This window comes from Anopheles nili, chromosome 3 (genome assembly GCF_943737925.1).
Source record: "Anopheles nili chromosome 3, idAnoNiliSN_F5_01, whole genome shotgun sequence".
Classification (NCBI taxonomy): domain Eukaryota; kingdom Metazoa; phylum Arthropoda; class Insecta; order Diptera; family Culicidae; genus Anopheles; species Anopheles nili.
Window position 1 is genome coordinate 10,591,868 of NC_071292.1, and position 24,615 is coordinate 10,616,482.

Consider the following 24,615-nt stretch of genomic DNA (forward strand, 5'->3'; position numbering starts at 1 on the left):
ATGGGCGCGTTGTCGAGTTTGGTGCGCGTGCTGTTAATGAGCTGCCTTGCGGTACCGGTGTTCGGTACCAACACCGACTTCTCCAGCCAGCGAACCTGCGAACCGATCCGGATCGAACTGTGCCAGGGCATTGGCTACAATGAAACGTCCCTACCGAACATCGTCGGGCATGAGCTGCAGTCGGATGCAAACTTCACGCTCCAGACGTTCTTCCCGCTTATAAAGTTCGGTTGCAGCAATCAGCTGATTTTCTTCCTTTGCGCCACATACGTTCCCATGTGTACGCCTAAGGTCTCGATGCCAATCGGACCATGTAGGAGCCTCTGCAACACGGTGAAGAACCGCTGCCATCCGATCCTGCAAGGGTTCGGTTTTCCGTGGCCATCCGTGCTGGATTGCAACCGGTTCCCGGCGGAGAACAATCACGAGAACATGTGCATGGAAGGTCCAGGCGAACCGGCTGACGTACTCGTCTCAGACCGGAACGGTTGTCAGGGAATGCAACGGTCCAATCTGTACGTACAGCTAAACCGGTCAGGTCGATGTGCGCCTCTGTGCGAGGCTGATATCATGTTCGAGCAGGGCGAGAAACACTTCGCTGAGGTGTGGCTAACGTCCTGGAGCGTTGCTGCTCTTGGGACGGCCATTGTGGCCACGCTCTGTCTCATCTTGTCAACCAAACGATGGGATAAGAGCCTAATGCCGCTCGTCATCAGTCACTGTTTGGTGACGGTTGGGTGGGCCGTAAGGTGGTTGGCAGGTCGCAACGCCACCGCTTGCGGTTATGACCCGCAGCTTCCGGGTGTGGCGCTGTTGCTCACTGATGGACTCTCGACGGCACCCTGTGCGGCTACGTTCCTGCTTCGGTACTACTTCGGCCTATCGGCGGCTGTGTGGTAAGTACGGGGAGAAGGTTGGGCTAACAAATTACACCTAATCGGGTTGGGGCCACTAACTGGAACCTCCCTGGGAGCGTCGGCATGCGAGGAGGCTCGTCGTCAATTAGGGAAGATGGTCCCAAAGGAGACAGAAGACGTCATTTCCAAAATTAGACCATTGACATTTACGAAGCACGTTTCAGGGCTTGTGAAACGCGAGCAAAGTCGATTTTGACGGGAGTTCCAGGAAAAAGTACATCTAGCTGAAGGCATCTGAAGCTGCAGCTTCCAGAGCCTCAGGACAGAAGCTGGTTCTCGCTGTTGAAAGCTCTTTTGAAGGTCCGTTCTACCTGCCGCATAGTCCGCTCGTCATCGGTCAAACTGCACTTTGGTCTAACAAGAAAAAACGGATCGATTTTATGGCACCGGTCCTTGAGTAGGGGTTGGCTACCGGGTTTCAAGTTACACCTCGTCACGCCTCAGGTACCTTAGCTGTGCCGTATTTACTTGCCTCATTAGCTTCGAATGGGTCGGCTCGAAGAACTTCTGCTCCTTTAGCAGGAACTCTTTGGGCATCGAGAGCGAAAGAATCGCGCCATCTTGGCACCACAAATCGACCGGCTAGAAATGATCGCGGATTAGGGAAAATTGAGCATCGATCGCTGATTGCGGATGTATAAAGCTCAATATGATCAGCAACCCGCTCCCCGCCAGCCGATCGATATCCGGGTTTCCGTTTCGGGAATTGTGGTTAAGTACGCCCTCAACCCTCCACGCTACGGTTTTGATCAACAAAACCCAATTAACTTGCGCAATCAAGCGCCCACTCGCCACCCCAGGAACACCGATTTGTGATTGTACTGAGACGGAAACCAGCTCGCTCTGTGGTTGGGCGCCATTTTCGGGGGAGTAGGTTGCTCAATGCTCAATTACATTGTTATTGCGGCCGATCCGCAGCCAATTTGGGGCCGATTTGTGAGCCTTCCCGGGGCATTTGCTAGCTGGTGATGGAGATCGGCCTCATTAGGGGGTCAATTTGGGCGCCTGATTATGCGCGGTAAGCCCGATGAGGGGTGAGCTCGTGTTTTTTTGTTTGTTCTCACCCCCACGGAAGGAAGCACCTCGGTAAGGGTGTTTGGTGGGCTGCTCGGAAAGGGCAAATGCAGCTGTGCCGGGTCACTCCCGCGTGCGGTCGAGAAAGAGAGCAATTTGTTGTACAAATAAACACCAAACACGAGCCAATGACCGTGGCGAGCGGCTTATGATGATCCCTGCCCGCCCGATGAGCCGAGCATATCCGTGAGCCGAGCGAGGGATAATTGTACACTTCCCCGTAAACAAGCTGATCGTTGGTGAATTCTCGAATTACGAAGCAACCGCCGGGAATTTGGGAGATTTCGTGGCCCAAGCGCGCGGGTTACGATCGCCAGATCGCCGGACGTAATTGATAGACCCCGAGCTCAGGCTCATTAGGAGCCGTGCATGCAGACCAACACGAGCCGGGCTTTCGGCGCCGACGTCCATTAATCGAGCTTTCTAACAAGCTCGAGGATCGTTCCTGGCCATTCGGAAACCACCACGATGGTGGCCTCCAGTCGGTTGTGGTAAGGCTTTCGAGGGCTGGGGGCTGGGGAGGTTTTTCAGTTCCCTTTTTTCTTCTCGTTCTCTCGATTCATTTTCCCGAACGAGTGCACACACACACACACACCCGTGTGCTCATACCCACACTTCCCCAGGGGCGTGCGATAATCATCTTCTTCAGGCAGGGCCGAAAGGGAAGCAGCATCACGTTCTGGAAGAGGTTTTTTCTTTTCGGTGGGTGCGTGTGCTTCGCTGGGGGAAACCTGCCGGGAATACTAATGACCGTGAGGCGTGGAGATGGTTCAATCAGATCGGCCGCCCTCCCAGGGCAATGGCAGGAAACGAGCCAACGCACTCAAACAACACCGTCCGCGAGATCGATCGCGAATGATCGGTGCGATCGCGTACGTGATTTGGGTTCCACGCAGGCCCGCTGCCCGATGTGAGGTGCCTGGTTAAGCAGTTGTCTTTCTGGCTGCAGGTTCCCAGGCGCGTTTTTGGGCGCCCTTTTCGCGCGATCGATGTCGAGAAGAAGAAGAAGAAGCAATAAAAAAATCGAACCCTTTTTGAGCAGGCGGTCGAAATTACGAATGCTTCATCGATCGCCACGGAACAAGATTCGCTTTCGGTTTAACAAGTAGTTTTGGGGTGGTGGCATGAAATGTTAATGTGAAACGAGCTTCAAGTACGCACATTTGCAGCCAGCGGTGTGTGGGAATGAATGATAAAATAGCGAGATGGGCGAGATTGTCAGTTCCTGCAAGTCAGCGTCGCCTTATCGACAGCCTTTTTTTTGTGAAACTCATCTCGAAAGGCGCTGGGGAAAGACAGCTTTTCATTCTACCACCACTTGCATCCACCAACCCGGGGTCGTAAACGCCACGATCATCATTTACTCCCTAACGATCGGCATCAACGTGCGATGGGGTCGTTTTTCTTCCATTTCATCCCCAAACATTTTACACACTTTTACGAGTCTATTCGAGCGACTTGACGATCGCGGGTCTTGTTTAATTTTTGATTTCGTGTGCGTTGTCTCTCTCTAGCTTTCCTTTAAATGGAGATGCTTGCGTCTTGTTCCATCTCGCATCCTTGATGCCGTCGTAATTAAGCGACCATCGTGAGGCCTGAGGAGTGACTGGGACCGCGACAAGACGATTATATGCGCCTAGAACGGTCGATAAATTATGTTAATTTACGCTGCGTGGCCCCGTTGGTGCTGGTGGTGCTGGTCGTGCGTATTTTTCGGACGTTCTTTTTCTTTTTCCTCCTGCCGAAATGTCACTACTCACTCGCCACGGGGACATTCCGATTCCCGTTGATGACCGGTTTTTTTTTTGGGGTGGATCCTCCAGGGTTGACATATTCTCGGACGTCGGCGGGATGCGTCCGTCTGACATTCGGCCCGTAAATCACGACGTGAGGAAAATGGTATGTCACCACGTTTACGATCATTAGTTATTCGTCCAAACGGTCGTTTCTTGTTTCATTCGAATGTTTCGTTCTTTTTTGTTTCGCTTGGCTTTCGTTTGGCAAGCCTCCAGATTCTCCGCGTCCGGTTTTGATGGACTTTTCTCCCTCCCGTGACCGGAGTGAGGAGTTCCGGTGTTGAAAGCGCCCCATTGCGACAACAACCTCGGCGGGGTTTCGGGTTTCATCGATTCCGAAATAACACTCGCGTGGTCCATAAAACCGCGCTCGAGGAGTGTCATCGCGATCTTCCTCCTGTTCGCGAGGTCGATCGTGTTCGTGATCGCCGGGGAGATAATTTATGTGATAGATTTATGAACACTAAGCACCGCACCATTTGCGGTGGCCGTTTTCCCTGGCTCGAGATGTCGCCTCTGCAGGTCGCGATCGGTTTGGAATGTTGCCGATCGATCGCACGTGATCGTATTTTCGCTTTCGCGCACCTTTTCCGGGATCATGCGTCAGGGATTGCGTGTTCCTCATCGCAATAAACCGACCAGAAAGCCGTTTGTTTGTTTGTCGATTCGACGTTTTAGATGTCAATGAATTTTTTTTTTGGCCGGAAGATTTAGCAACTAACGCACTTTCTGTGTCACTTCATTTGAGACCCGTACGTTGGTAGGCCTTAAAAATGCCCGAAAAAGTGTATTAAGTTTCAACCGGAACGAACCAACATCGGGGAACGAATGGAACGGACCTCAGCCGAGACCGGGCTAAAAGGGACGTTGTTTATCGTTACCCTCGAAAAAAAAAACGGCGCATCTGCCAAAAAACCACACATTCGGTACTGTGGCCGGGTTTCTTTCCAATTAAACATAAACATCAGGCCCTTTTTTTCGGGCGGCGCTGCTGCTCCGAGCCAACATGTGCACGGTTTGCCCTTACCCACTTGGTTCTTGGTTCTTAGTTCTTGCTCGCAGCCATTTCCGTGTGGATTCTTTCATTTTTGGGGTTTGGTTTGTTTTTCCACAATCTTTTCCTCTCGCCGTTCCGGGCGAGTTTGTTGTGTTTTATTGTCCTGCCTTTATTCCTCACTCGCTTACTCTTACTCTCTCTCTCTCTCTCTCTCTCTCTCTCTCTCTCACACCCGAATGCCGTCCTCATTTGAATTTCGGTTCATTCCGCCATTCGACAAACAGCCCTCCTGCCGTCTCTTGATGAGGCTCTACATTAGAATAAATAATGTATAATTTGTTCATATGCGTCCCGTTTTTTGGCCGTTTCTTCAGCGGCACTGTTCGTTTCTCATTCCGCTGGAAATTTGATATTTTCCGGACGGCGCGTCCTTTGGACCAGCGCGGGCGAAGTGTGACGTTCGGTGTCGCGCCACGTTCGTTTGCTTTAGTCTTTCCCAAAAAAAAAAAGCCATTCCATCCCAAGGCGGCACCGGATGCCCGATGCGGCCGATGGCTTGGAAGTAGCATAAATAATCACCCCACATGTGGCGCGTCGAGGTCTCTCCCCTCGCTCTTGATGGGGGCCTTAAATTAGCTTAAATGAAGTGAGAACTCTGATTGCCGATAGCTGGCCTTCCGCTTCACGCTTCGCTGTCACCGCGATGTTCACCCCGATAAGGATCACGTGTCGGTGGGCAGCGCATGCCCTATCACTCCGACATCTGCCTTGGGATGGGTGTTTTTTTTTTTCATTTTTGCACTTTCGTTGAAGAGGTAGCTGATCGAGATGCCGATGCGGAAATGCAGCACCCAGTGCGCCCTATCTGTCGCTGCATTAATCAAACCAACGCGCTGTTTGTGAACACCCGCAGAAAGAAGGGTTTGCCATGCAAGTGCCATAATTATTTGCGCCCGAGTGGCTTCCCATAGGCATCCCGTTGTTGTCGTTTCTCGGACACACCAACAAAGCTCCGGCTGATGAACTTCTGCTGCCACTCCAGGAGCTCCTTCATTCTCTTTTTCTTTCTCTCTTTCTTCGGCTTATTAGTAGCCTAAAGATATCCGTCTCCCCAACGGGTCCTGATGGGGGCCAGCCGCTAATCTTCGGTGCGCCGTAATGCGTGTGGAGTAAGTGCTCTTAATAGACGGGGTGGTTTGGACTTCTTGCGTCCGTATCTCTGTCTCTGTATTCACTCCTCTACCCCATTTCGGTTGAGCGTACAGCATCGCCAATTATGGTTCAATTTACACGCAAAACCGGCACGAAACCGGTGGCCCGAGCAGCGGTATTCGCCAAAAAGATGCGCTCGAAATGGGGGCCCAGCACGGCACATAGACGCGTCGCGCTAACGAGGAAAGGGGTCGAGAGTGTGCCAGGAAAGGCGTGTGTTTAAGGCAACCGAGAGCAGTGGCTCCGACCCTCGCGAAGCCATCGAAGGTGGGTGAAATTTGAATCATTACGAAAACAACCACACCATAATTGCTGACTCGTTACGTGGCTGACGAGAGACGACGTGGTCTGCCCGGGATGGAGGATCGCTGGATGGTGGGTAATGGAAAAGAAAATCAGCACCACCCGGTTCAATGGGGCGGTTTGGCCATGCAATGGGGTACGTGTTCGGTGGAGGTGCAGCGAAGAAAAAGGCCTCCAAAGGCGAAAGCTTCCAATCAATCGCTCCCATTCAGTCGAGAGCGCCTCTTCGGTTCCATGTTGGGGATGTTGGAGTACGTGGCAATCGAACGGTGGATTGGCTCACGATCGTTGCTTAGAGTTGTTCGATTGGGGAATGGATTTGATGGAGCACTACAGTGCGGTGCCGATTTGGATTGAGGTGATCTTCAAAAGCCTTCAACTTCGAAGGACCAAAACTGTAGATCCTTCGCTACCCTTAGTGAAGTTTTGTTGCACTTTTTGTACAATATTTTGTTCTATAAAGTGATCGTAAAAGGGCAATGCATCAGTGGAGACCACACAAGCTGCTGGATGACGATCACTAGAGTCTTAACAGCTGAAATAATTGAGTAACTCCAGCTGAATTCCTCCCCAAAAAATAAGTCATAATACCGACACTGTGAAGCACGCCACTGTGTACACTTCCCCTCAGGCAGATGGGAAGCAAACATGACGGAACAAACTCACAGTACCCCCGATTGTACACCGCGAATGTTTGATCCGCGCAACTCGATCATTATCAACTTTCCGCGTAACGTGATGCCGCCACGACTTGAGGTTCCTTCTTTGGTTGCTGCTACTGCTGCTCGAGCAGCATAATCATTGCGATCATAATTAGCCCCCAAGCAGTGGAGGCGATCGGTTTGCTCGTGCAATTCCTCCAGGAATCAGGAACCATGCGCAGAGCTGTGTGTGCGTGTATGTGTGTGTGCGGGAGCATGAATTGGATTTTGAAGATCTCATCCGTGATCGCGCCTGCCTGCTGCTTTTCTGTTTCCAAAGTGCCTGCAACCGAAGAGTGTTTGTGAAAAGCCTTCTTATTTACAATTTCCCATCCACTCGTCGCCTTTTTCTTTCGTCTTCTCTTTCCTTCTCTCTCTCTCTCTCTCGCTCGCTTGCTCGTTGCTAAGGCTGTTTGTTGAGGTGGAGTAGCTCGGGATCCATTTGTTTGCCAGCGAGCACTTTGGCTCAGATCTGGCCTTCCGGGGGGCTGTTGGCCCCGTATGGTTGGCATCGGGTGTGTGTGTGTGTGTTGGGTGTACTGCCACATATATGTGTCTATTGACATAGATGCAGAATTCGATTTCTGTGCAAACACGCTTACCCTCCGCGCGAGCGGAAGCTTCCTCATCACCACCCAAACAGGGGCGTGGAAATGGTGAGCCTCGTTACTCGTCCGGTGAAAGCGCTACCGGATCGGGATGGGCCCCAGGATGGTCCGGAGACACCAGCGCTCCATCGACGCCGCTGATCAATATTTGAGTAATTGGACAAATATGTACGTTACCCGGTTTTTCTCCGGTCGGTCCGAAGCCACCGGATGGATAGGCGGCCGGTTTGTCGCTTGTCGTTTAAATCGTTTGTATTGTGCTCTAGGTGTCGCCATCGCGTGCAACCGCAACCGGATGCGATGCCCGGGAAACCGTGGCCATCTTAGCGCTTGTTGCGCCTGTTCAACATTGTTTGATAGTGGTAAATAGCGCTCGAAGAAACGAAGCTAACTCCACGTTAGATACGGTGTTTGAAACATCCCAGTTGTGTCCATTTTTGGGATGGACAGCCGGTGGAAACTGGTTGGGTTTTCTCACCAAAAAAAAATCCCCCAACGTACCACCGGGAAGGATGATAAATCACGCGATCGCAACCGAGAGAGCGCTCGTTAATTGCTTGTTAGCCAAAAGAAAAAAAACGAGAAGCTCTCCACGATCAAAGCGGCCACGAGCGCGAAACAACCGGGCACGGTTTACTGCACCAATTTCAATCACTGCCGGTTGCGGTTGCAGATCATAAACCCGTCCAAAAAGGTCGGCCCCGAGTCCGAAAGGGCACCTTTGGTGGGTTATAAACGGTACGGCCGGTTCCGGCTCATAGCTTCTGGCAGGCAGCCGTTACGAGGTCGTCCCGGGCTTGGGCGTGCGGTTTTTCGCTATTTTTAATCACCCCATGGTGGGTTGACGAGCCTAGATCACCTTTCCACTGCCGGCCTGTTGGGGCTCGTGGAACGTCTTTCCTGAAAAGGTGAGTTCACCGACTTGCAGAAAAAAGGGATGAAAAGCGAACGGTGAAGCATCCCCCGAGGGTCCTGCTCTGCCACCGGAGAAGAAACCCATCGATGTCGGTCGACGATGATTGCCCTGATCGACGGCTGATCGTTGCAGGCGATCGAGGACGATGTAGCGCAAAAAGTTGCACCTTCTGCTGGTGGTGCACCCTCCAGGGGATGGACGGATGCAGATTGCTCGTTATGCATGAGCGAGAAAAGCAGCCGGGCTGGAAGTAATGCGGTCCAAGGTTGTGACCATCGTCCCAGGACCGAAGGGCCGTTTTGCCATTTCCCCTTACTCGATCGAGCCAGTGAAGGATGCTAGGTGTTGTCCGTGCACGATTCGGAATGGACGAGATTTAGCGGCCGGAGAAGCTGGAGATCGTGTTACCTGGCAGGTTGGGCGGGTTTTGTGATTTTTTTTTAACACGGAACACCCCTTCTGTGGACTTGTTAACGTGTAAAAATTTGCCAACCACTTCCACCGGTTTGGTGGGTTTTGGTTGCGCAAAACGGTGAATCATGGGCCGGTAATGATACGGCGCGTGTTGACTTTGTTGACTGACAATATCTAGCCAATTAAATCACCCCAAAGATGGCATCTCCAGCACTTGGAAATGGGCTGCATTCCTGTGGCGCAGAGGCTCGATTTTCCACCTCGAAGAGTGTCATAAATCGTGCCTGTGCTCACCCAACTCAAGCGGGACAAGCAACGACATTGGACACCCTTTCGGTTGACACCTTATTTTGGTGTCCCTCTTCTCTCACCGGGTCGATTTTCAGCCCCACGAGGCTTCCGTGACTTGACGCAAAGAAGCCGTTCCGGCGTCGCCCAGTCGGGGACGCCTAAGCTCCGGTATTAGGTTCCGGGTTTGCTTGGGCAAGGCTTCAAAGAGCAGCCTGCCGTGTCTCCGGTCAAGCCTACGGGCGTCGCTCGATTTGCTCGGATTAAAGCGTACACCCGGGGCTTCGTTTGCGTGTGCACTTTAATCCCTATCCCGGGGCCTGCGTTACCGTGGTGCAAGGTGCAATAACTGCCTTTTGCTGCACCCAAACTCGTAGGATTTCAGCTAGAGGTCGGTGGTATGGTCCCTTGTTTTTCCCACTGTTTGTTTTGTGGAATTTCTAGCCCGTGCAAACAAACGCCCCGCCAATGTGTCATAAGATGGGATGAGCGGCTTTCTCGGCTGGCGGAAAAGAGAAACACAACAAATCGCTTATCGATCGCCGCCAGCGGCTCGAGGATTGACTTTGGCGGCGGTGTGCTTTTATCGGCAAATTTTCATTCTACACGAGCCTCGTTGTGAAGGCGGTAGGAAGGAGAATATAAAAGACAAAACAAAATCCAACGAGCGTACGGCAATTCGCCAAAGGCAATAGCGTTCCCAAAAAAGGATCCTTTCCCGGCGGGGTCAGGAGCAGCCAAAGAAAAGCGCAAACACGTGCGTATGTGTGTGTGTGTGCACATCCAGGCGCGCGCGCGTCCAGATAAGATAAAAATTTCGGTATAGTTCGGACCATTTTCGGGGTGGATTTCTTGCCTCGATCTTCTTCGCCTGCACGTTCACTGCAAGGCATTCCTTTGCTGGTGTCCTTTCTGGCTCTGGCAGCGGTTCTTAGGGCAGTACATTCCGGGGACGGGGACGGCAAATACCGGCACGTTCGATCGCGGTCCGAGCGAGAGAAGTAGAAAAAAAGCACCCAAAAAAGAAGGGCCATGTGGCTCGTATTGCACCGTCCACCTTCGAGCGCGCCTTTCTTCCTCGGGCGGTGGAAGAAAACGAAGGGCGAGGGAACTCGAAATAAGCAGAAAAAAAACGATGAAAAAACGTCCACACCCGACCGGCTAACGAGGTGCAGGAAGAAGCGGGAAACATAAATATCAACCGGACAACCAAACATGGCCGATCGTTGGATGCTGCGATCGCTCTTTTTTCTGCTTCTCGCTCTCTCTCTCTCTTCTTTCTCGCTTTCTTTCGTTTCGTTTGTTATGTTCTGGTCTGAACGAGGCATCATTCTCAGGGCCCCTTTGGATGTTCGGTTTCGGCTTTCTTGGGTTTCTTGGGCCGCCGAGATGATGCAGCCAACAATTAGACGGCACGGACCGATGCCGACCCAGCGGGAGAAGCTTGGGAACGGCCTGGTTCACTGTGGTGTAGGAAGTTAAAAACAAAAAAAAAGAGTCGAACAAGCACAAGCCCACGTTTGTTGGTGGCAAATTCCACGAAGGTCCTGCGAGGGTTTTATGCGGAAGGACAGTAGCGATCGCGCTAGTTTTGGCACACGATAGGCGACCGTCTGATGCAGGCCGCCAGCCGTAAACAATTACGATCCCTCGTTGCATAAACAATGTGTCTCAGCATGTCAAACTTCTAGGCCGTGTCCGAGAGCGGTTTGGTCAACGTCCAACACCGATTTGAGGCAGTTTTCCCTTGCCCTGGAGGTGCTTATTTGCATGTATGATTGATCTTTCACCCATCCGTATGCGGGATTTCACCAAGCCGGAACTAATGCATCTCTAATGCAACGAATGCATCGCCTTCGAGACGCCGTAAATCAATCATTCCAGCACAGTCTTTATGGTGCCTCTGTGGCGATGGTTTCGGGCGCAATTTTTCTCATCGCAACTAAACGCGTCGGCGATCACTGGCCTTCTGAGCTGGCAGGCATTTGGGCTTGTGATTTTCCCTCTTTCACCCAAAAGGGTGTTGGTTTTTTAATTATTTCAACGCGGCTGGTGCGACCGCTTTTATTGTATGCCTTTCACGAGTGAATTAATCAGAAACGGACGGAAAGCTCCATGAACCATGAATAAATGGATCTTTTTGTCGAATAATTTATCATCGGCCCGTTTGTACAGCTCACCAGCCCTTACTTGCCATGCTGTTGGAAAGTGGCTTGAGTGGCTATTTTCACAACAAAAATAACATTAAATGTGCGACTGCTTAAGTGACAATTTACTTGCGCATTGAATCACAAAAGTGAAAGAGAAAAATAAGGAAAGCCATCCCGGCCTCCGGCCTTTGGCCTGATGGAAAATTAATCTAAAACCCACATGTAACGAGCGCAATGTCTCGCAGCCGCCCAAATCCGACTGCCAACGGACGGGGCTGGCTTTACTCGACAGGCCTTTCCCGGCTTCACGGATGCACGCACCACCCTGTGGGGCGTAATCCCAATCAGATCGCGTCAGTTCGATGCACCACAGCCACCCTCTGTTTTGGTGAAGATCGTAATCCTTCCGCCGTTGCACGTTCGATCCGGTTTTGAGCGGCGTGCAAATCGTAGGTTGCGCGAATCCAGACACAGAGAGAGAGAGAGAGAGAGAGTGAGAGAGAGAGAGTGAGAATGATCGAAAGAAGGCTTCAAAAAGGTCAAGAACAGCGCCTGGCCACCGCTAATGGGACGGTGAAAAATGTGCAACAATCCGGCCCGGTTCCCGAACGATCAATGGGGATGGGGATGGAAATAATCCTCGCCTGCGTTCGATGTTGGTTTTTAACACTTTCGAAAATGTGTCAAAAAAAGTGCTCGTCGCCACCCATCACCCCCTCCCCCCTCTTCTCAAGTGCGCGGGTTCGCGCGATCATGGAACCGTCTCGAATGCGTACTTCCCAATCGCGCCGTCGGTGTCGTTCTCGCGTTTATTATGTGTGCGCGATTTTCTTCATTTTCTTGCGTTCGTTTTCCATCCCTCTCTCTCTCTCTCTCTTATCCTTTGAGACCCCTCGAGCTTAAGGGGTCGTTTCGGGGTGGAGGCTTGCTTGCATTTCGCCACGGCACTCAACCACCGGGCCACGACCAGCATTCATCCTGTTTGGCGTAATCTTTATGGGCGACTTTCGCAGCGCTTACGGGCAACACCTTCGAGAGTTGGAGGCGCGTGCTAGCTCCAACGTCCACGGTGGGGCTGAAGCGGACTGGATGGGTGGTTGCGCGGGGAGATAAAAATATAGGTTGTTTTGCTAAAGGCCGCTGACGGGAACCCCAGGATCCCCAGGGCCCGGGATGATTTGCTGGGGTGTCAGATTGGATTTCAACCACGCTAAGCAGCCCGAGTCGGGCGAAACGTTTCGAGGAGTTGTTCGTGGCCGTGTTCGAGTGGCACGCAACGATCGAGGCTGTTGGGCGACCTGGGCGGCCCACCTTGTGCTGGGAAAAAGGGCTCGTCGACGTCGAAAGGCTTGTTGAGAATAATTACATTCCATTCGGCGTGGTCTTGGCGTGCCGTAGAGGATGCGGGCGCAAGATGGCGCACGGGCATCCATTATTATTCTGGAACGAACAACAGACATCAACAGGTAACGCCCATTTCGTCCTTCCCCGTGCTCGCCACCCCCTTTTTGGGGCTGGTGGTAACGAGCCGAAACCCGGTCTCGAAGGAAATCGAACCTCCGATGGGAAAGGGAGGGCAGCAAAGTGAAGCCCAACGCGGGAACGGGAGATTGCCTTTTTATAGGAAAATTATTCCACTTCGCGTATGATAATTTCCAGACCTCGTGACTCGTGGCCGTCCGTTCGTTTGCTCAGCGGGTCGTCGTGGTTCGATAATGTTTGCGGAATGAATAAAAAAAAACACGCTGACCAAAAAGGAGCTCGACCACATGAATGTGGGCACTGGGTTTACATTGCCGCGATCGCCGTTGCCAGGGATCGATTCTTTGGAGTCGATGTCGTCGGCAATGATCGCTTTTTAGGGACAAAGAATTTTGGGATGGAAAAACGAAACGGCGAATGTTCATTGTTTCGATCGCAAGCTTCCTTTCAGATTGGTGAAGCAAAGCGTGAGTTCTGAAACTTCTCGTTATGGTAAATTAGTTTTTTTACTCGAATGGAAAAATGTTACTTGATAAAACATCCAGAGCGAGAGCGAGTGAGAGAGAATGAAATGAAAGAGCAGTTGGTGATGCAAAATACTCTCTCGATCGGCTGGCTAAATTAGGTTGATCTTTCATATTTCTTGCTTTAGTACCTCCTAAGCAAACAACATTCCGGATGGCAAATGGCCCATGTTTGGCCACACCAAAACCCAACCAAAACCTGAAGCCCTGATCCCCGGGGGCATTCCAAGTCCGTGTGGCTGCGATCAGATAAGATCGGCGCTGGACCGCGAAATATTTTGACAGTCTTTCGCTCCACACTCTTAAATAAGAGTGGACAGGAGAGCCTGGAGTCCCGGGATGCTGGGGAAAAATATTTCCATCCTACACACGCCAATCGAACTAAACCAACCCCTCGGCAGGGGGATGGTCTGCACCCTCAACCCCTTTTAACCCCTTGTTCCAGCATAGGCCAAGCATCATAAAATGGTGCGGCTGATGGTGGATTAGCGAGAAGCCTCTTCATGTGCATGTGTTTGTGTGTCTGTATGTGGCGTCGAGTTGCTTCTTGCCTTTTTCTCCATTTCTTCTGCTGCTCAAAACGGAAGGATCCTCGACGAAGCTGGGACGGGCAGGGCGAAGGGATGCTCAAAAACCAATTCCAATTCGACCATCCGACGGGCCGTCCATCCGCCGTCACCGTCACCGCCATTTCCCGCCCATGCTCGCCATAAATTGATCCACGATGGGGTCATAAATTTTAATTAATAAAAATAAATGCGGAATAAAATCTACAAAATAAAGCGATTAAGATTTTGAACGATTTCCCCCCTTTTGCGGTGCGTTCGGAGCGGAAGAAGCCGGTCTCTCTTTCTCTCTCTCTGGTGGGACGGAGGAAAGGCGATCTTAAGCATGCGTATGTGTGTGTGTGTGTGGATTTGCTCGATCCGATCGGACGTTTTACAGCAGCTGAATTTTCGCCCCCAGGGCCGCCTTTTCTCTCTCTCTCTCTCTCTCTCTTTCTCTCCATCTAACTTTCCGTGTGGAGGTGTTTTGATTGAATATTGCAGCGCGCGATCCGATCATCGGGAATGGCGATCGATAGGCATAGAGGGGGATGATGCGTTGTTTGGTTGTTGGTTTAGTTCTTCTTCTTCTTTTTCTGCATCTTATTACTGGCCTCCGAAACCCCTTCGGGGGCTTAGAAATCAATAAACGACCGGACGGACGGAAGATGGCCTCGAGGGGTATAATAAACCCAAACGGTCTTGAGTCGAGACGAGCTCCACTTTGGAACAAGCGTAACAAGCGCCCCAAGGACCTGAACTAGGGGACCCCAAGAGAGGGGGGATGCCCTGAAGGAGGACTTGGCTTACACGAGCATGCACCCCTTCCCGGACGATTGATTGGTTGCCATTGGTGTGTCAGTGTGTGAGAGAAGGAGTCGTTTTTTTTTTGGCTTGACATTTTGATTGGAGCTCGAATACGATCACCAGGGGGTTGAGTTTTTGAGTTTTTAAGCCTCCGAAGGCTAGACCGAACCCTAATGGTCGGTTGTCTGGCCGTTCTCGCGCTGTACGCTGAAGGCCGTAAAGTTTAGCATCTACTTATCGCAGCGGGGAAATCGTTCGCGAAAAGCGTCCCCAAGCCTAACGAGCTGTTGGGACGAGATCTGTGCGTTGTAAAACGTCCGCTTTACTGGGCCAGTTGGAGTGACCATCGTGGCGTTGGAATCCCTTTGGAATCGTGACAATTAATTAGAGAAAACAGCGGATTAACGTCTGGTCCAAATGTCGATTGGTCTGTCTGAAGCAAACCATCCCAGTAGTCGGTCACGTACGCGACTAAGCGTGACTTATTGCGCCGTATCTTGAGCCGTGTCTGATCGTCTGTCGCTTGGAAAACACCCGAAACCGAGCCACTTTCCCATGCTAACGCCCGTGGTAATGCGAGCGAAATAAAGTGACAAATCTATTCCAGCGTGCCACGCTGGGTACGCCGTTATCAGAAGCCTCCGGGGTCCCGTAGCGATTATATTAGTTCGTGGCCAGCCAGTGGCCGGCTAATCTCGATTATGAAATAACTTAATAACAACCTCGGGGAGGCCCGGTTAAAAGAGGGAACCCAACAAAACCCGAATCCGGCGTCCGGTTTGCTGGTAGCGGGGACCCAGCCCGAGAGGATTTTGTGGCGTTGGATGTGGATCGAGGCAACATCAACAAAATAAAACGCAAGCAAAAGCAGAGCCCTACTATAAAATGCGGAGGCAAGCTGAAGGAAGGAAGAAGAAAAATAAACGAAACCACCACGCGCAACAAACGCAACGGGCCGAAACGCTCCACGCGAAGTGTGTGGAGAATTTAATTTCCACTTTATCAGGGCAACAATTTGTCATCTTTGACAGCCGCGCGAACCGATACGGTGGTGTGGTGTTCAGCGGCCTGGAAATGGGGTTGAAGATACACCGCTCGAGACGGCACCCCCCAAAAAAAACAGGCTGTGAGATTGTGCGCCAAAGACGTCTAGAACTAGCCGATGTTGGCCTGGTACACGAGATAGAAGGTGTTGGAAGTACAGCTGTCCGGTTCGGGGCAAAGCTTTCGAGTGTGTCTCTTCGACCACGCTGCGAGGCAATCGATCAGTGTAAGCATGGTGACGCACTGTACACGATCGCTAAAGCGCCCTCTACGCTAGTTCTCGCGATTGGCGATGTTCTCGAATGTGCCGCCGGGAGTCGGCTTGGACGGCTTTGTCCATCACCCGTCATCGGCAAACACACACACACACTTCAAACCAATCAGCCCCGTTGATAAATGGTGTCTCGTCATCGAGAACCCCTTAAAGATGGGGAGATAAATGGTCGCTGGCCGCTGGAGTTTTGCGGCGAACCCGGACCTCGTGTCTCGTCCCTGGGTCTCGATCGTCCCATGTTTCGGTTTGACCACGGTCAATCGATGTGCGTCGTAGAGGTTAATTGACCTCCGGTTCGACTAGTGGAGCTAGCGGGTTCTGCCAACAACTAGCCATGAGTCTGAATGGGGTGCACAACGCTTCATTCCTTTTTTCCGTACACCAACGGGTTCTTTCGGTTTCTGGCGGCTCGAAACGCGAGCTCTCGCAACTCTTCTGCGTCTGGGAAAGCGGAGCGTATTAATCATTCTTTTCAGCCCTTTTTTTCTTTCTTTCTTTGACAAACGAAGTCCCGACGAGCGAGGTCCTATTCTCTTTCGCGCGCGCCATCGCTTTATCGCTAGATGCAATCAACACGACTTAGGCACCATTTATCATTTCGATCGTTTTGGGGCCCGCTTGATCGTAAGTTTTGCATTCTCGATCGTGCTCTAATCGCGTCGGCATCTGAGACGGGATCTTCAGCGGTGGCTGTCAAAATTGAGATTTCTTCGACCACGCGTTTGGATACGCGGGTTTTGGGTTTATATATTTTGTTTTCCTGGAGCCGTGGAAGCTTTTGTAGGCTTTTGAGGAGCCTTTTGCTTGGAAGGCGAGTTGAACGAGCGCTTTATCGCAGCATCTCTCCTATATTTCCACCATTGGTCGCACGTTTTGTGGCGAGTGTTTGCCATGCGCTTTCTTATCCAACCGTGTCGGAATGAGACCTCATTATCGGCCCCCAAAAGCTGAAAGTGTCCAATTATTTCTCTAGCCGCTGTCAAACTTGGGTGCTTGTGGTGTCGGGAGGCCCTTCAGTTTGGAAGTGACCCTCTTGGAAGGCGTCCCAAACACGCCGGCTGTTGTTTGATTTGAATAAAAGCGGTTTTTTGGCACCCTCTCGAGATCGAAGGCATTGATCGAGAGACAATCACTCGATCGTTTAACGATCCTATGTAATTCGATTCGATAGGCGGTTTTTTGGTGGTGTCTTGTACATGTAAGGCTTTTTTTTTTGAGCCGATCTTGAGGTTAGTTGCCACCCTAATAACCTCAACCGACCTCGAACCGTACGCCGCCAAAAGAAGCGATTGACACATCGTTAAAATCGAACCGCCGCCGTTCAAAGGCCGCTTCCTCCCGGTGATTTTGGAAATTAATCAGCCAATAAATAATGGCCCCCGGTGGGGGGGGGGTTGCAACAGACGGGCCATAATTAATAAGCGAACCAATCAAACCACACCGAACGCAACCGGACCCATATTTCTTGCCCCCGAAACACCACGCGGTGAGCCATTAGTTAAGGCGGAGCGCGTAAAAGTCGAAGACGGGAAAAGGATGAATGCATTTTCCGGCCTCCCCGGGTGGAAGCGGGTGGTGCTTTTAATCATCGTGTGATTTATATCGATCGCATGGGCTCTCTCTCTCTCTCTCTCTCTCGCTCGTATCGTGCAGGGAAATTCCTTTTTCAGCTCTCTCCGTTGATGATGCGGCTCGAGAAAACGAGCTGGAGGAGAAAAAGAAACGCGTTGGCGGAAGATCGGCCAGTGAGCGTGTGTGTGTTTTTTCATTATTTTATTTACATTTCGCAAACCCCCCCTGACTTCGCGAAAGGTCAACGGAAAAGGCCTTCCAAAGAGAGAGAGAAAGAGAGAGTAAAAAAAATATCGGCAGCAAACCGGCCAACCGAAATCCCGTCAACACCGGGCTGTCATAATCCGTGCGGCGCGTCGTTAATCGCACCGCTTTATCTGGCGTATTTTAATTAAATCCTCCCGTCCGTTGCCGACCCCACCACACGGCTTCCTCCCCTTCGGGCACCCCTCCCCGTTGGGGGTAGAGAGTAAAAAAATGGCGCCGAATCGGAGCGTAGGTTGGCTCGATACGACGCCCAAAATGACATCTCGACTTGGAATTAAACCGACCGAAACGAACTGCGAAGAGCTCGCGTGCGCTCGCTAACGAACACGCAAGCCATTTATCTAATCGGGCACGGTAAATGTTTCATGTAAAAATAGACTTAACTAATTAGATTCGTATATTTTGTTTGCCCGCGAGTTCCGGGGTCGGACCGGCCATTCAGCTACCGGTTTTTCGCTCCGTTTCGACGAGCTTAACGCTTTCCCGCCACCGTGCTGTGGAGGGTTGCGCTTTTTCGCGATGGTTCCGGCCCGTTTGGACCGTGAATTCACGGGGCTGGGAAAGGAACCGCGATAATGCGCGAGCTGATCGGTGAATGTGTGTGTTTTTTTTTGTGCGGGGAAATTAAAAATGCAGCTCATTGCGTTGGGGGACTTAATGAAACGTGTTAAAAATGCGTCGCTTTTCGCGCATGTTATGTGTGTCCCCTTAATTCGGCGATGGTGTCTAATCCACTCTCTTTCTTTCGTTTTTTTCCCTTAATTTACAGGTGGGCGATTTTGTGCCTGCGGTGGAGCAAATCCGTCCGTCGGCTGCTCGGAACAGAGCTCGGCGTTCCGTGTGATCCTCACGCCGAAAAACCAGATCCAGCTCACGACACGTTGTTCCAGCTAGCCGCCTGGGGTCTTCCAGCATTGCTTACCGTCACCGTGCTCGTGGCACGTCTCGTCGACGCGGATGAACTCTTCGGTAAGTCTCGTTGTTTGGCAATCACCCGGAACCGCGGTGTTGGTTCTTTCCGGGAGCAAAAACGTTTGCTGCCTCCGTTTATGATCCACCAGCAGCGGCCCTGGAAGCCATGAAAGCACTGGTTTCTTTTGGGCTTACCGTTCCATTTTTTTCCGTCACTTCGGAAGGAGCGTGTGTGGTTTTGGGTGGGCTTATCACTGAGCAAATATTGACCTGGGGAGGTACACCGAAAAAAAAAACATGTAGCTCACCGAGAATGAAATAAAATATTAACACGAGCCCCAGCGTTATCGCGCGACTTATGGCATCGTGTCTGTTTTAAGGGCTCTGCTGACACTCTACTCTGCAGGGACAACAATGCGCAATGTTGTTCTTTTGATAAAAAAGCACGAGAGAGAGAGAGAGGTTACCCTATCAGTCCCAACGCGATACCAGCCAGGTGACTCGAGTGAAGATGTCACGGGCGCTTATCTGCCACTGATCTCGTGCAAGGGCTGTTTTTCTTCGCCCTTTGGCATTCTGCCGCACTATAAGGCGCGGTTTTTTCATCTCTGCACGTGCGTACGTTTCCGTGTGATGATTTTCCGACAACTTCCTCGACAAATCAGCACGAGAAGAACCCACCCAACGTAGGTGGATTAACTCGCTGTGGATCGGTTGCATTGTTTGCATTAAAATGACTTCGTTTACCCAAGAGAAGTGAGCTTCTTAATGAAGGAACTAGCCGGCTCTTGGCGGCTAGTTGAAAGTGGATGCTCTTTTCTTTGTATTATCACTGCCGCCACAGGGCTGCCGTTTGATAAGACGGAAGCGTTGACAAAATATTTACGCTTCTATCCACCGCGTGGGACGATGGGGTGTTTGTCTTACGCATTTCACACACCGAGCCGCCGTTTGCCAGCATAATAAAATTCGGAGCAAAGATGCACAAGGCCTAGGATGCACGCGGTGGAATGCGGCTTTCAGTTCATTTTTTTAAGAGTGAAATTTACATACCTTCAACAAAAGAATATCCGATCACAGGCAAGCTGACGCCGGCTAGGAATGCGTACACGAACACGGGGAATAAATGCCCACCTCATCGATCATCGGAACCGATCGCGGGGGAACCCAACAATTCCGCTGTCCAGCCTCGGGGACGTGCGAAAAGGATGGTTGATCGAGTGGGGTGAAGGCGCAACCACTGCCAGACACAACCAAGGAGATCCGCGCTCAAGATGCAGTGTTGCAGCAGCGCAAAAAATGCACTCCCGGGATGCACCCGCAGAAACGAGGTGTCGATTGAAACCGGTTCCAGACGGGGTTGTGCCGGGGGTCCTTTAGGGGCTGGGTGCGGTTTGAAGCGGCAAAGCGAATCGTATTTCCATGCTTCCGTGCGGCCGCTGGCCTTCGGTGTGAGGTGAACGCTTTCGCAAAGGTAAAGATAGAAAAAAAGAAGCACCAGCAAACCCCGTCTTCGAAGCGGTGTGGAATTATTTATGTCTTTTGCCCTCCGCTGGTGCACCCTTCGGAACCGGGACTAAGCAGGCGGCACTAACCAGAGAGGAGTGGTAGGATTACCAGGAGGAGTGGGAGCGAGATCTCCCTGCTCCGGTAATAATAGGAAATAAATCAATCCGGCAATGAGGAGCGAATTAACATTATTATGAATGTGTGCGAGGCGTTGTACGATCGCGCCGTGGGTTGAGCGAGAAAATGCATCTTCGCTACCGCCTACTTATGCTCGGGAAGAATGTTAGGAGAAGATGGAAAACAGGAAAATATGTAGCTGCACCCCCGATCAACACCTTGAAGCCCCCTTGTGGGGGTCATGGTTTTTCCCTGGCCTCGATCGTCGCTTCGAGCCTGATGGTTTTCGATCCGGACCCACTCAGCTCACGATCCTGCTGGAGCCATATTTCACCCCTTCGCCTTCTACAACCCTTTGGGGTGGGGTGGTTTCTCGTTATCATGCATACCACCCGGTTGACCAACATGGCACCGTGCGCAACAATGGTACCACTTGGCGAGATCGCGAAATCGCGACCGATCGATCATTCGCTCGAACCCATTATCCTTTCGTCCTGTTTTGGCTCACGTTTCGCAGCACGTTCGCGGGTAGTGGGCGAATGGGAGTAGAGGTACAACGGGAATGAGCGAGAGGAACTGAAATGGAAAACCAGCCCCAGATCGTTTCCATTTAGAGAGTGAGTTTCTGGAGCCACTGAAGCGGTTGCAGTATCGAACCGGTGGGTGGAATAGGGTTGAAAACTCCTTTTTTTTTTCGAGTTGCTGCTCGAGACGTACGCTAGCGGATGGATGGGGGCGAACGGTAGTGCAACATAAAATCACGACGTCGAAGTGACACGCGGTGTCGACAGGGCCGCCTTCCATAAATGGTTAGCGCAGTTGGTTTGCGTTGCTGTACGAGGCGGTCTACTATCACTATCCGGGCCATGGCCGGGACTGGCTGGCGAGTAATGTAAGCATTCATGTAAGCCCGATTACGGAGCACGGATCCGTAATGGACCCGGTAGACACACTAACGGGTGCATAATTTGCAGCAAAAATGCGCCTTGTGGAAGTGAGCAAGAAATTGTGTTTGATGTTCATGTTTTTAAAGCATTTATATGGATTGATAGCAAAAAATAGCGGAGTTTTCCCCTCCGAGCAGTTGCTTATGTTTTGGACCACACTGTGCGCACATTACCGATGCATAATGTACCTCTGTACCGGTCATGACAGGCTCGTTGGGTGGTTCGAAATGCCATCGACGCTCGATCTTTACCCTCTCGGAGGTGAAAAACGATTCGCTGTCATGAAATTCCAACCTCTAGGTGTAAGAGAACGTGCAATGGAAGCAAAGTATCGTCGATACGAGCTCCACCAGCGGGATTTCGATGCTCTGAAAGGGAAAAAAACTACGCATGTGTTTGCAACACGAGCGTTCTTTAAACGAAATGGGCATAATTTCATGCAAGAATGAGCTGCTGCTCCATGGATGGGTTCCTTTCGGATGCTGCTCTCGTCGGGAGAAATCATTAATGCTATAATTAAACGCACGCAAGCCAATTAAATTCTCGGAAGTGGAAACTTTCTGGCCTTAACATCCTTGCCATCCGTTATGAAACGTCACTTTGACAGCTAGTTCACTAGAGCGTCGACTAACCTTAATCATAGCAACCAGGCGCACGCACGTTCGGTTGGCTCGTTAGCACCCCCGACTCATTATCTACGTCGGAGGTCTATAAATCTTCTAATTATAGACATTTTGGCGACGGACGTTTCTCTACGAACCTTCCAGCTCGCATCCATCCATTTCGGGCTTGTAATAAATGTCACCCGTACGCAAGTGGTTAAAGCGCGCGTTATGCGTTATCATGAAGTAGACCAGCTTTAATAACCTCATTCTTGGGCTGCTAATTAATCGTCCATTTTCCCAATTTTACGCAATTAAACAAACTTCAAATCCACTCCCGATAGTGGGCACGTTTCACCACAGACCGCTGCTAGGTTGAAAGGCGATCGATCATACCATTCATACAACCAGCTCGTTCCAAATTCCCGCTGATAAGGAAGTCACCCTGCCCAATGTACTACTGGTCACTTCACGTCGGTTCGTCTTTCGAATGCCGCTCACACGTCGTAGGACTCCCTACGTCCCCTATCTGCCATGCCGTAACGGTGACAGTGACATATGCGCATGATGAGTCGCAACCGCGTCTCTGCTAGATTGATCACGCGATCGATGTTCCGTGTACCGGGCGATGTTCAGCGCAATCTAGACGCACGTTCGCGCTGTGTACTCGCGCTGATTGATTGGCTGGCCGGCACGAAATCAGTCCCAACCCCATTCGTCCATTTTTCCACCCTCTTCGCGAGATGCGCGCTGGATCTGGGAAGCGAACGACAAGCCACGGAAGCTTGTATGGGGTTTTTGGCAGCGGCGTGTATTGATCGTTCGTATGTTTGTGGGTCATTTTTTTTTTCGCTCACTTTACTTTCGCAGCTCGCTGACAGTAGCCCTTGCGCAATGATGTAGAACGCAATGGCGTCACCGGCGGCATGTTATTGCGAAAATGGCAGCTTGTACACGCACGGGTAGCTGGCTAATTTGAGCTAATCAAAAGGAAATGGCGCCCGTTCTCGATCGTCCGGCGGTGCCTGCAAAGCAAGAACTGTTCCCATTTTCGGTTCGATTCAATTCGTCTTGTGCTTCTGGGGGTGTTGAGGAACCTAAAAACTCACGCCTCGTTTTCGCGGCCGACAAGCGATTAAGATTGCCGAGCTTATTTCAAACGGCAACGAGCCGCCCAATGCCTGTTCGGGAGTGAACGCAATAATTAATAAGCTTGTTAGTAACGCCTCGATTAATCGCGCTTCCCTACTTTTAAGGCACCCGCCGGCAGGGGTGGCATTTAGAGGAGAGGCTTCCTTTTATCGGCACCGAACCCGCGAATACGGCACCCCGTCCCGGCGGTAATGGGTCAGAAAAAAGGCCAACGAGCGCCCATTAAGAAATCGATTTTGTTGGTTTTTATTCCCCCACGAAGGCCGGTTTGACGGGAGCGTTGGCGCGTAGAACGGGGTGATTTACAATATCACCAGCTGCGACAGCTTTTCGAGTCCGGTGCACCGGTTCGCGGTGGGTTGCGATAAGATATGTTGGAGTATTTATATAAATATATTGCTGAATGGAAGCAGAAATGGACCCGCCGGCTGGAGGAACCTGGCTGGAAGCGGGCAGTAGTCGATCGATTGATTTATCGTCGGTTCAATTCGATTAGAGTTTGTAACGGAAATGCGATTTTCCTTCGGTTTTATGATGAACGAGTGAATGATTGGGCCGTATCGCTTTCGGCGTCTTCCAAGGGCGAACGATAAAAAGGATTGCCCCTTCGGTTAATTGAAAGGCGCTTTTTTTGTACAAAAATTTAATTGAATTTAAGCTTTGATAATGGTTCATTGTGGGTACTATACACCTCTTACAGAGGGATAATGCACATCCGACGAGGGTTTGCACGACGTAATAAAAAAAAAACACGCCTGCAGCCTTTATAATGCGGGACAATAAAGGACAATGCATTTATTCCTTGCACCCGCATTCACACGCTTTGTAAGCAACCGACGCCACACTCGGGTTCGTATCCTGTTACGCCTTGAACCGTCAAATTTCACACGCTTTTGGCCCGATCAGGTCGTTAGCGCACTCGAATTGCATATCCGGTGTACGGTCCGGAGTGTCTGCTTATAGAAAGTAGTGGGTAATGGTCTCTTGTGACAGTTTTTTGCTCTCTAAACAATACAATCTTAACCAGCTCCACACCTTAGCAGAAAATAAAGCTTCTTACGAAATGCACGATTTTCTTGCCGAACCTCTGCATTGTCCATTCACCAAGCGCGTGGAGCTTTGCTCACGCTTACAAAGGAGCAAGGATTAACACGATTTTGCAGCCGGTAGTGTTTGAAGTACGAACCGACAAAAGACCGACAAAATGGTGTGATAAGTGATGGCGTGCGGGTATGAGAGTGAACGAAAGAGTGAACATCTCCGCCGGCCGTTTAACAATGGGAAAAGGACTCCACCGGGGAAGGATTCGCTGTGGCACTTATTGGGTTCTACGTATTGTCTGTTGTATTGCCTTCCCACGCTTGTGGATCGCGTTCGTGGATGTTTCGCTTGTTTGGGGTTGTTTGCAACCGATGATGATCGATACGATCGGCGAATATCGGGATGTAGCGTTAACGAGGAAGAAATGACGGTAAGAATAAAGAG

General features: G+C 51.1%; 1 protein-coding gene across 1 annotated transcript in view; it reads left to right on the plus strand.

The window, feature by feature from the left end:
• LOC128722689 (frizzled-4) overlaps nt 1-24,615 on the plus strand; it is a 29,191-nt gene continuing 4,576 nt past the window's right edge. Inside the window, exons 1-2 of the mRNA XM_053816364.1 lie at nt 1-896; nt 18,661-18,860. Of these exons, the coding sequence (XP_053672339.1) occupies nt 1-896; nt 18,661-18,860 (1,096 nt within the window). The remainder of the gene's footprint in view (nt 897-18,660; nt 18,861-24,615) is intronic.